The sequence below is a fragment of the Natator depressus genome, chromosome 13, assembly GCF_965152275.1.
Source record: "Natator depressus isolate rNatDep1 chromosome 13, rNatDep2.hap1, whole genome shotgun sequence".
NCBI lineage: Eukaryota > Metazoa > Chordata > Testudines > Cheloniidae > Natator > Natator depressus.
The window spans coordinates 9,108,424-9,121,461 of NC_134246.1; the positions used below are offsets into that span (position 1 = coordinate 9,108,424).

A 13,038-nucleotide genomic window follows, 5' to 3' on the forward strand; every position below is an offset into this window, starting at 1 on the left:
ATTAAAGGACATTTTTGAAAGAAAAAGTCATTTTGAACCAAAATATTTAAAATGTGTCATTTGGAAAAATGTCAAAATGAAACAGTTTGATTTCTTAGGCTTATTTTTTTTTTCAACTGAAACAATTCAGTGAAACCAGCACAAATTCGCGGAACATTGAGGTGTATCTGCATTTTTCTCTGAAAAAGTTTGCCCAGCTGCATTCTTTTGTTACTAAGTGGCAGATACAGCTGATATAACGTACAGGGCGTAGTTATGTCTTGTACAAGACAGAGCAATGCTACAGAAGACTGAGGAGGTGGTATATGCACATGGCTCAAAACCTTGTGAAAGTTCTGGGGTGAAAACATTGGGTGGCTACAGAAAACAACTCCATCTAAGTGCTTTCCACCATGTTTCCCAGCAGGTGAAAAAACTGTCCCAGAAAGGATGGGAAGCAAGCAGGACCGTGACCGCCCAGAGAGGACTAGGTGTACTTGGGGAGTCAGAAGCACTGTCATAAAGCACGAAGAAGGATTGTGGCCTCTCTGAGCTGCCCCTGTGGTGGGGTGGCTCTGTACCATTGTCATCTACGCTACAAGCTAGGGTTGTGAGTCCCTTGCTCACGTACACTTACTCGTGCTAGCTCTCATTGAGTGAGCGCAGGCATAAATAGCAGTGTCACTGCGGTAGCACTGGTAATGGCAGGTAATGGAGGCCATGCATGAAACTGGTAGTTTTCAATACGGCTCAGCCATGCCTCTGCGCCTGCGGCTACACTGCTATTTTTACTCACACTAGCCAGGGGAATCACCCTCACTCATAGTGTAGAAGTAGCCTAAATTGCATGACGTAGCCCTCAGGCTGCAGGGCAGGGACTGTTCTTTCTTTTTTAGTCACCATGCACGTCTATGATGTTAAATATATAATAATGAATACAGCTGAGATGCGATGTCTCATGAAATTTCCCTTAAGTATGTATTGGTGGCTTTTCTAAGGCTTTGGAATTGGCCTGGGTTATTTAACTCTAGGGAGGAGGGATGTTGATGCTCAGCAGACTGAATGCCTGTCACAACGGTGCCATGTTGTGCCTGGTTGCCCTTTTGGCCACTGAGGGCACTAGACAGTGTTGCTAATGAGCAGAAACAATGCTCCAGCCCTTGTTGTCTTGGAAGAAAACAAGCTAAAATCTCCTCTCTTGATCCTCACTGTGGGAGCACGCTGCATTTCCATGGGGCTTTAGAGACAGACAGATTGCTCGTTGCAAGAAATTTATTATTATAAAATCATTGTAGAAAACTTCCTGGGTCAAATTCCCCTCTCAGCTGCACCAGTGGAAACAGAGTCAGTGGTGTTAGTCCAGATTTACATCACTGCTACAGAGCAAATTGTGACCCTGGGTGTTTTGAGAAAAGGTTGCAATTAAATTCTGGAAGGCAGTCGGGCACGGGGTCTTATTGCTATTCATTCATTCAAAGGCTGTATTTCGAGTGGAGGGACAATATTAACTGTAAGCAGCAAAGAAATTCTAGTAGGAAAAATTCTATAGACTAAAAAGCTTCATGATATAGATCAGAACCAGCTGATCACTTAAGACTATAAAAGTATGAACTGAGGAGTTTATTCTCCTCTCTAGTAACACTAAGTGAAAGCATATGTGTCAGCAGGAAAATATACCGCTAAAGAATTGTTCACAAGATGTTGGCCATAGCTTGTGGCACTTCCTATTTGAAAACCCGCCCTTTAAATACAGTTGTACAATACATGAAGTTCACATTCATATTATGTGCAACTTCTTTAAGAAATAGTAAACGTAATGGGAAATAGGTCTAGGTATACTTAATCCTGCCTCAATACATGGAGATGGCCTAGGTGACCGCTTGAGGTCCCTTCCAGTTCTACGTTTCTATGATTCTATGAAACATCACAAGAGGCAATTTTAATCAAGGAAAGACAGCCTTAAAGGCCTTTACCTTGTGTCCATTGTGCTGTGATTTCTCCCCAACCAGTAATCTGACCATTGTTTCCCATCTCTCTAGGGTCTGGTGGTCCCACGCAGTTACCATAAACATTGTCTGTTTCAAGGGGATTTGCACCTGGTGGGCAGCATATATGGTCCCATCTGTCCTCACCTTGAAGTCCAAGTTGTTGGTTTCGTACCGAATTCCGTTCTTCCCGGGACAGCCACTAAATTTCACTAGAATAGGAGGCAAGAGACAAAGAACATGCACGTCAGATAAAAAAAAAGCCATCGAACACAAGTTTCAGACATTTTATTTTCAGACGCATGCTCTCTCTCTTTCTCTCTCTAATAACCATCAAGGAAATGATTTAACCGTTTCTTTGCCCTTTCAGGAATGCTCTTGTGCTTTATCTCTATCCCCAGGGAAGAAGCTGTGGGCCATTTTTAAAGTATTTGATACAGTTTCATTCGATCTAAAACACAGCTGTTCCCCATTTCTACAAGTGGATTTCTCCCTTGTCACTGTTATCTTTTAAATTCAACTAGAGTCTATTACCCCACTGTGGGTATTCTTTAGACAAAATGTATTTTTTCTGCCCAACCCTTCAACAATTTACCTATGAGACAGATATGTATAGATGCTTAACTAAAATGTAAACACCTGTAACAATTCCATTATCAGAATAATAAAAAAATATTTTTTACACAAAGAAAAATTTTAAATATATCCCTCTGCTGGAGTCGGATACACAGAGAGAACTGTAATCTCTCGCTGATCTGACTGTTTGGCACGCTACAGTCAAGTGAAAGAGTTGGAACTTTGAAACAACCTACAAACTGCAATGTGCAGTCTGTCTCTGTCTCTCTCTCTCTCTATATATAATCAGATCAAAGTTCTCTTACTTATAAATCTTTGTGTATTTTTAAGTAGAATTAATTTAAAGATGTGATTGAGAAGCACTTTTATGCATGCTAAGCTGAATATCACAAATGTTAGGTTGAAAACAAAACAAATCACCCCATATTAATTAAGCAACACAATCGACTGATTAGATAAGATTTGAACCGGCAAAACACAATATTTTTGACCGCTCCAACAAGCCACCAAAAAAAAAAAACATACACCCTATCAAAAGAAGCACATTACAGCAGCGAAAACATTTCCAGTGATTGTGAATAGATATACAGCTATCTGTCTTAGGTACTTATATGGCTCCCATCACTGTTGTATGCGAGCACCTCACAGTCTTTTATGTATCTATCCTCTTAATACCTCCCAAGAGGTAGGACAGTGCTATTATAACCCCTTTTTACACAGGGAATAGAGACAGAGAGACACTTACGATATGTCTTCATAGCAAAGAAAAAACCATGCTCCTGGGACTCAGGGTGTTTCATTGTTGCGTAGACTTCCGGGCTCAGGCTGGAGCCTGGGCTCTAGGTCCCTTGTGGGAGGGTCTTGGTGAGTCAGCTGGCATGGGCCAGCTGCAGGTTTTTCTTTGCTGTGTAGACATACCCTTAGGGTTTTGTCTAGGCAGGGACGCTCAGGAAAATTAATCCAAATTAACTAAAAGGTATGAATTTAAAGTGGATTAGCTCAGCGGCATTAAACCCCTGTGTGGATACTCTCATTCAGAATTAAATTGGCTTTAATTCACGATAGCTTAATTCATTTTGGAAGTGAATTAAACTAAACCAAATTGAGGACTCTTTAATTCTGAACAAGAGCATTCAAACAGGGGCTTTAACTAATCCACTTTAAATTCAGACTTTCGTTAATTCAGATTAATTTTCCCGAGTGTCCCTGTATAGACAAGCCCTAAGTGATTTGCCCAAGGTCATACACAAAGCCTGTGATGGAGCAATGAACTGAATCCAGGTCTCCTGAGTCCTAGACTAGCACCCCAACCACTGGACCATCCTTCTGCTGCATTATGCACAGTGCATCTCTAAATGAGTTTAGTATCGAGATCATTTCATAACTGTGCTGCTTACAAAGGCTTTCTAGATTATATATTTATTTAAACCATTTTAGTACATTTTAAAATCTATATGCTGTTGGAACTGTCAGCTAATGCTGCCATAAATTATGAGGCACCAACAGCAAGTGTCACATTTTGCTGATAAAAACACTGGAAAAAGTTACCTAGTATTTAAAAAAATGTGGGTATCAAAGCAATTATAGTGGGAGGATTTTTTTTAAGCAATTTCACTGTCACCTTTTGCATGATTTAATTACTGTTTATTCCAAAACCCAGAGGGAAAAAGCTCTTCACTGTTTTGTTTTATAAAGTGTGTTATTCTGTGACTTCACATTTAATTGTTGCTTGGTTTGCAACTTTTTTACATAACTTTTACGCCAGTCTCATCTGGAATATTTCAATTCAAACCTCTCCCCAGTTATCTCTGCCTCCCTCCCCCATGACACTAAATATTTTTTTACATAATAGGAACGGCCACCTTCTGCATTGCTAGAAGTTCAAACAAAAATAATTACTTGGTTTGTCTAAGAAATAGAGTATCGCATTATTATCATCTTTATTTTGGTTATTATGGGTACGTAACTTCGAACAGCTCTCTACAGAGGTTTGGAAAGGGAGGCACAATCCGTGCCTTTAAGAGTTCACAGTCTGCATCAAACGGACACTGAGGGACACTGACACAGGAACCAAATACAGGGATTTTCTGCGGCCCCAGCTCTGTGAAGTTTTTGGTCGTCTCAGATCCAGCCACGGATGTCATAGAAAATGGAGGATGTGCAGTAGCTTGAAGCTCAGTTCTTACTAAGGCAAAACTTCTGTTGAAACAAACAGGAGTTTTGCTGGGGTAAGGGATGAGGAACGACTACAGAATTAGGCTCTACGTGATGTCAACAAATTTGGAGGTTGCCTCCAGCCGCAAAGTTCTGATGTGGAACTGAAACACAACGTTCTCAACGTCTGTGGCTCTTCGGAGTGAGAGTTCTAATTCAGGCCCATTACTTCTTGTTAAAATCCTGGGATCACTTTGAGTTACGGCATAGACAGGTTTCAGAGTAGCAGCCGTGTTAGTCTGTATCCGCAAAAAGAAAAGGAGCATCCAATGAAGTGAACTGTAGCTCACGAAAGCTTATGCTCAAATAAATTTGTTAGTCTCTAAGGTGTCACAAGTCCTCCTTTTCTTTTTGCATAGACATATAGAGACTGAGCCAAACCCACTGAAATCAAGAAGAGTCTGTCCACCGGCTTTAGACTAGGCCCATAATGAGGAATACACTAAAGTCTGAATAAGTATGAACATGTAAGGTTTGTATGGCATCGCTCACAACCCAAGCTATGTTATTAGCAGAAAACCATTAAGTATTTAGCATTTTAGGGGGAGATTTCAATGCCACTATGGGATTTGGAGACTGACTTTCAATGGGACTCCTGGTCCTAAATCCATTAGGAGCTTTTGACAATCTTCCCCCAACTCTCAGCCATGGTAAATATGTAAGAACACACTCAGGGCTTGTCTATATATTTAGTTTGCAACACACTGGGGTGTGAATGTACCCGTCACTAAGTGTCTGTGTAGACCCTGTGGACGTGCACTAACAGTTCCTTAGTGCACTTTAATCTACTCCTGTTTCAAAGCACTACTAGTGCACAGCTGGGTCCACATGGGCAGTTAGTGAGTGGCAGGCTAGTATGGGGTAGATTTGTACCCCAATTTGCTGCAAACTAAGGCTATGTCTACACTAGAGAGTTTACAGCAGCACAGCTGAAGCGATGCAGCTCCGCCGCTGTAAGATCTCTCATGTAGCTGCTCTACGCTGATGGGAGAGAGCTCTCCCATCAACATTATTAAACCATCCCAACGAGTGGCAGTAGCTATGTTGGCGGAAGAAGCTCTCCCACCGACATAGCGCTGAGCACACTACCGTTTATGCCGGCGGAACTTATGTTGCTCACGGGGGTGTTTTTTCACACCCCTGAGCGACATAAGTTTTGCTGACATAAGCAGTAGTGTAGACATGGCCTAAATGTTTGTGTAGGCAAGCCCTGAGTGTACTATAGCTGTTTTATTGCCATTTATTTATTTTGATACCGCTCCCACCCAGCACTCTATGTACTGTTCATACAAAATCTGGGAGCATTATTAGCCCCTGATTTATGTAATGGAACTGTGAACTCTAAAACCCAAACAGGCACAGTGATAAAACTGATATATAAGAAAGAAAGAAAGAAAGAAAGAAAGAAAGAAAGAAAGAATTAAGCAAGCTATAGTGGTTGCCTTTTATAAACAATTCAACACTTAGTTTGATTTCATTTAAATTAAAAAAAAACACAATGTACAATGTGAAAAATCCCTTCCTATAGGTACATATTGATTCAATATTCAAAATACTTAAACACCTGTTTAAGACACAGCGCACTGTTCCAATATGCTGCTCTAGTGTCATATGTCACTGTGCCGACTTTTATGCTCCATTATCTGAAAATGGCTACCTCTTAGACAAAGTCCCTCTGTGATTCACTAATTGCTTCCATTAGTTTAAAACAAACTCGACTAGACAGAGAGAATCCTGAGAGAAATTAAGACTAATTTTTTAAACAAGCAACCTCTCTGCTCCACTTTGTTCCTCTCAGATACAACAGGTAGACAAATACACAGAGATTTATTAAAAACAAGGAAGTCCTCCCCAACTGAGATCTTAGATGGGCAAAAAGACAGAAGACTTCAAGGAGAGTATGTGGACCTCAGCACAGCAAGGCAGCCTCAGTAATAACTAAGTATATTAGGCCAAGTTCATCCTTAGTATCAGTTTATTAGCTTCAAAGGAGAGACACTAGGGTGCAGTTAGCTTATTGTGAGGACTATATTGTGAATCCTTCACTCAGGCTGGTGAGCAGTTACTGACTCTATTGGGCCTATGGCGGTACCTGTTTACCAATGTCAGGGGGTCACCATCTGGCCTATCTGGGTCTCTCTTATGACTACTTACATATGCCCTAAAGGGCTGATCTAGGGTTGATCTGAGAGATGCCAAGAACACTGACTTCAATGAGGGGGTAAGCTGCTCAGCCCCTTTCAGGATCAGGCCCTGAGTGACTCAGTACACGAACGCTTTTGGTAGCCCTTTCATGGCTCACCTATGCATCATGACCTCCGATACATACCAATGTATTTATGCCCTAAATCTGATGACACATGATGATTGTTGTGACAATCTACACTATTATGGTCACCACTTTTACAAAATTATGATAAATCTTGTCAAGGCTTAAATTCTCAATGATTTTTTCCCAGAGACTCCCCTCCCTCCCCTCAATTCGGAGCTCCAGGCTTTAGCCCCATGGGGGGAAGGGGAGGTGCCAGGGCTCAGGACTTCAGCTCCTGCGGTGCGGGCCAGAGGGGATGAAGCCCCAAAGGCAGGCGCCTCCCACAGGTTTGAAAATATTTCCTGGAGGTCCACTCTGGTGGACTCTGGCTGAATTTAAACCCTGAATCTTGTGCAAAGTATGCCTTGTGAGGTATCACTGGAAAAGTTATAATCTGTTGAGCATCACTATCCTGCTAAAATGTGTGTATCCTCTTTGTATTTGAAGTTATGAAATTTTGCTCTATGTTTGTTACCGAAACATCTTGTGAGTCTGAGGAATGCACATAGACCAGCCCCTGAGAGGTAACAAACAGTGAACAAAAACCGCACATGTCAAGCCTCACATAGACAAAAGGTGTTGGCAAAAGATTTGCAATTCACCTGAGAGAGAAGCTACAAATCTCACATATGCCACAGACTGAGTGTCTGCACCCCAGCGAGGGAATATTCCTAAATGCCAGGAGGAGAATATGAATAAGTGACAGTGACATCACCACTTCACCTCTCCCCCCTCACCTATAGTGAAGGCAACAAGATCGTTTGGAAGACAAAAACATTTGAATTGGGGGGAGTGGTCCAAACTGGAAAAGCTTTCCAGTTAGCACAGACTTCTGTAGGCTTTTAGGTAAGAGAAGCCTTGTTGCTTCAAATTTTACTTAACCTGATAAAGTTTAGGAAATAGCTTGCAGTTTTTAATCTTTTATTTCCTTTTGTAACCAGTTCTGAACGTCTATGCTTATACCACTTATAATTGCTTAAAATCTATATTTCTGTAGTTAATAAACTTATTTTAATGTTTTATCTAAGCCAGTGTGCTTTTGATTGAAGTTTGGGGAATCTACTCAGGTTACAAAGGCGAGTGCATATTTGTACCCTTTGATGGTATGACGAACTAATTAATGACCTTATTCTAATCAAGGGGGTCTTGAGCAGTGTAAGACGCACATTTCTGGGGTGCAAGGCTGGGGTTGGGGGAATTTGCAGGTATCTCCCTGTATACAGTTTGAGAGTGGCTGAGAGAGCCTGCATATAACTTCGGGTGTGCCTTCACATACGAATGCCTGTGTGAGAGCAAAACCTGAGGGGGCTGCTTGCCACTAGCAGAGCAGTGAGAGGGGTACTCTGAGCAAGACAGTTAAGGGGCACAGCAATTCCACAGTCCAGATAGTACCTTGGGGCATGTTACAATTGTACATTACAAAAACTGCTTCAGTAAATTATGGAAAGCACAAACAACATTGCTGGGAAAAAATCCTCTATTGGATTGTTTTATCTGCTATTTAGATCACAATTGCTATCTAATCTCTGCTGTGGACTCTCAGGTACCTCTTCAAAGGGGTGTAGAGGGATTCAGCCAGACAAGTCAAACTTTAATGAGAGTTGTACAACTAAATCCAGGTAGAGGCACTTTGAAAATGTATCTCACAACAATTAAATCCAAATGTCTTTAATGGAAAAGCCCATCACACAGACTCATTAAGATTGAAAGTAAGGTATTAATGTTTTATGGTCGCTGAGGAGATAAACTTGCATGAGGGATGGATAAGAATGTCTCAGAGTTTTTGCGTAGTTTTAGGGACTTTAACAATGCATTTTGCATATTTTGTGCCACAAGGACTTGTTTTTATACATACATACATATATATTAAAATTTTACAAATTACACTCCATTAAAGTTAAGCACTGGTTTGATTGCTTTCCTGAATCAGGACATCTGTATATACTGGATGAAATAATATTATATTTCAAATAAAAAATACAGCATGCACCTTATCACATGCACTTTACATGATACTCCTATGGAACACTGCCTCATTCAGGGTGCACTTTAGGAGACAGGCAGTGAATGCTACAATGCACTGCTCCATTCAAAGTTCACGTTACTCACAAATGAATGCAGCAGGGTTCCACAGAATCCACACAGTTCCCTAGGATTTACATAGTTTGTAGGTGGATATCATTTTTCTGCAGGACAGCAACTTTCAGCCACCAATAAAATGCTGTGGGGGAATCTCCGGGAGTAGATTCTTTTGGATATTTCCTCCCCATGCCCAATTTTCACAGAGTTTACAGCAGAAGGAGAAGATCTCGTTTGTAGGAAGTTTCAGGGAGCCAGGGGGAAATGTTTCACAAGGTCATCGGTGGCTGAAAGCTGAAGACTACAATGGAAATGCTTAAGTGTCCTTCACCATAGGTGCTCCAGTCACCTGTAGCACCAGTCACACTGTACATACTAGCACACAAAAATGCAAATATGCTTCCATGTGGTATAGCAGAATTGCCAGCACTCTACTCTGAAACCTTATTATCATTACACATACACACACTCCTCGCTGCACAAAGAGCATGCTTTTACAGAATTTCTACAGCATTTATCTTGGGGGAAAAAAGCACATTACTCTATTGTAATAAATGTGACGCCAATCCATTTTTTTAAATTCCTCCCTCCCCATTTTGCTTTAATTGATACAGAATTAAACTTTAAAATTTACATGATGCCCAATAACATTGATCTTTTTTCTGTAAATAGCTCTACATTTATGTCATTTGCAGTTGATGCAAATCTTGTATTAAAAAAAACAAACAAAAAACCACTGGCTATGTTTATCAAGCTCCGATCTCTGTCGACTTGAATCTATCTTTCTTTGACCAGTTTGAAGTCTAAGGAACACTGCATGAATTTAACATTCAAATGCAGTGGCATCAGTAATTAGGATTTCGGATAAACAGCAGAGCCCCACATCTATCATTTTTACAGGATGGAAATTTTTTTTAATATACTGTGGATAAATGTTCAGTGATGCTTATCGAAAGCTTATGCTGAAAACACCATCAAATGCTGGATGAAAAGAAAACCAGTAAGGCATCCTCATTAGCAGGCTTTTAGGTTTAACCCTTTACCCTCATCATTTTTAATTGCTTGCTCTATGAAAGGAGGCAGTATGACAAATCTGATATGGCAAAATAGGTACTGAATGCCAGGCAGAGAAGTTGCAGCAGTCTGCAGCAGACTTCCTGGCATCTAAGGAAGAAAAAAGCTGTATCTTTCTTCAAACAGGAAATGGTGTAAAAATGCAACAAGTTTATGAATTGTCCTTTTATTATTATTTAGCTTATTAGGCTAACAGGACAGGCTCAAATGATCACATACTGAACATGAAAGATTTTCTGTCTACACATTGAACTTGTTGGTCACCAAAATGCCTCAGAATTAGTTTTATGGGGGAAGGTCTGCTTGCATTTAATTTGGCCATGGACACTATTCACCAAAAAATTAGCTATAAGACTTATCCTTCTGAGTTCAGAACAGGATACATTTTTTTCTCATTTAATCCTATTTAATTAACAACAACCACTTTTTGATAAGCCACACAGTGCCACATGTCCAGGAATAACTCTGCTCCTTTGCCAGGAGTTGGATCATGGCATGACAGCATCCTGCAGTTCAGGGCATTGTCCCCCAGGGAGCACTATTTTCCACCATATTGCCCCATAAAGGCAACCGTATTATCAGTGTAAACAGTTCCCTTGGTTTTAGCCAAAAGGCTGAAAAATGATAATGTAAAGCAGTCTCCTTTCTCCTGGACTTGAAAAAGTCATCTTACAAATTCTCCTATCTCCACTAATATGCAAAAGTACACTCTGCATTAGGAATCAAACTTGGATCCATTAACTGCCCCCCAAAAACCCCATTTTCCTTAACAGTGACAAAGGAACAGTCCATTAACCATTTAATTGTATTTGCCCCCTTTTCTTTTCAGAAGACAGGGCTTAGAAGCCAGAAGATATAATTGGCAAGTTCACCTCTGTACAAACGGTGCCTTTATTTAACGCTACATAGATGGCAATCTGCATGGAACTTGTAGGGAGGAGCACAGTTTCACGGAGGGAAAAATTTGGAGACCAGCAAACCAGCCTGTTTGCACAAGGCTTGAATGCTAGCTGACGTTGCAGCACCTCTGTAATGAAGTTCTTTTAATAGAAGCCAGTTTAGTTTTACAGGCATGGAGTGCTCTCACGTTATTACCCAGTACAAGGTGCATCAGATACTTTATAGTGTAAAGGTGTCTCTTTTCATAGTCATTCTTTGTGAGCTTTTTAGCAAATCACTTGCCCTCTTGCTACAATGTGGCCCAATGCTACAATGCATCTGCATTCAAACCTCCTGTTGACTTCAATGAATCTTTGTACAAGGAAAGATGGCAAAACTGGGTCTTTAGGATATACATTAACAGGCTTTGTTTTTCATATTACAATGTCGTCACATAAGCCATTTGGAGGAGACAAAACTAAGAACACTAAGACTCCGTAATCAGAAAAGAGGTCACCATACATAACAATTTTAATCTCACCTTATAGGTATTGGTGGGCAATTTATTGCCCCAGACAGCATTAATCTTCTGAAAAAAGGTGTGAGACCATTCAGTGAAACAGGCAATCTAGCTAGCAAATATTCTTAAGTATTTTGTAAGTAAGTACGTTGTATTTATGGGTGGTGTTCTTACAATCTAGCAATGTTCATTAATCAGCGATGTTAAAAAATTTGGAGTATATCTCACTATAAAGTTTTATTTGTTTGAAAACAATGAGTGTGTAATAAATTTTTGGGCCAAAATTTTCCCAGGTTGCTTGATCAGACCTTTATTGGTGTTCCTGCAATGGCATGGTACCTATATGACTAAGTAGTATTACACCCATCTTAAATATGAACAAACTGAGGTCAAGTGAATTCCCCAAGGCCCAGTTGTGAGCCTATGGCAAAGCTAGGAACAGAACCCTGAAATTCAGACTCCCAGTTTCCTGTTCAACTTGGTAGATCACATGGCCTCATTAACCCCTTTATGATTATACCAAACATAGGAGATGAAAGTTTGAACTGAAAACATGTTAAGTGACTTCCCCCTGCATGCCACAAAGCAAGGGGAGCAGATTTTGGCATACCAATCCCTCTCCCTGAAAAACACATTCCTTACTTAGCCTAGGAAAAACGGGAAATGGACAAGCACCAAATATATGTTGTTTTACCCACCCTATTGTTAAGAAATCTTGTGGATAAATACGAAAAGTTTAGTTTTATGGACCCCTTCTGGGATTGTTTGGTGTAAATTACAAAAGCTAATGGTGCCAGGTTGAAGAGAAAATGAGAACTTTGGAATGAGATTCTGTTTCTCTTTAGCCTGAGAGAATGCATTTAGCTCTATGCAATTTTTATTATTTCTAAAATGTACTCTATACAGGTGGGACAGTCTTCTTTATAGCATTCAGAGATCTGACTGGTAATATTAGGTTTTGAAAACAAATACAAATACTCAGCAATGCCATTCCATTTACAGCAGCTGCAATGTAAAAACAAAATAAAAAAACCTCTTCCTCCCTGGATTGTTTGTAATGAGTCTAATGCTATAATCTAATATCATAACTGGATTTCTCTCTCACACAGACAATGAAATACTCAAAGCCCTCCTTGCTTTGTAGAAGACAAATCATGCATAAATAGAAAAAAATGGTAGCACTAAAACCTGATAAAAACAATGTTTTGTTGGTTTTTTTTTGCAAGATATCAACCTGATGTTACTAATTTTATGCATTACATTTTCAAGAATGTCCCCATTAAAATATTGCACTAATAAAATCTGAGTGTCTTTATATAATATTTATAGCACTGTGGGCAAAACAAAGTCTCCTGGTAAAAGGAAAAGCAGCAAATCAAACAATGTTGATGGTAAGTGTATGTGTAATGGTCATATCCCTG

At 40.1% G+C, this 13,038-nt stretch overlaps 1 protein-coding gene across 3 annotated transcripts in view; it reads right to left on the reverse strand.

Annotated features, from left to right (window-relative positions):
* CDH4 (cadherin 4) overlaps nucleotides 1-13,038 on the reverse strand; it is a 663,987-nt gene that overhangs the window by 243,855 nt on the left and 407,094 nt on the right. For all 3 annotated transcript variants that reach the window (XM_074969700.1, XM_074969701.1, XM_074969702.1), the window contains one exon: nucleotides 1,953-2,176. In XM_074969700.1, coding sequence (XP_074825801.1) covers nucleotides 1,953-2,176 — 224 coding nt within the window. The remainder of the gene's footprint in view (nucleotides 1-1,952; nucleotides 2,177-13,038) is intronic.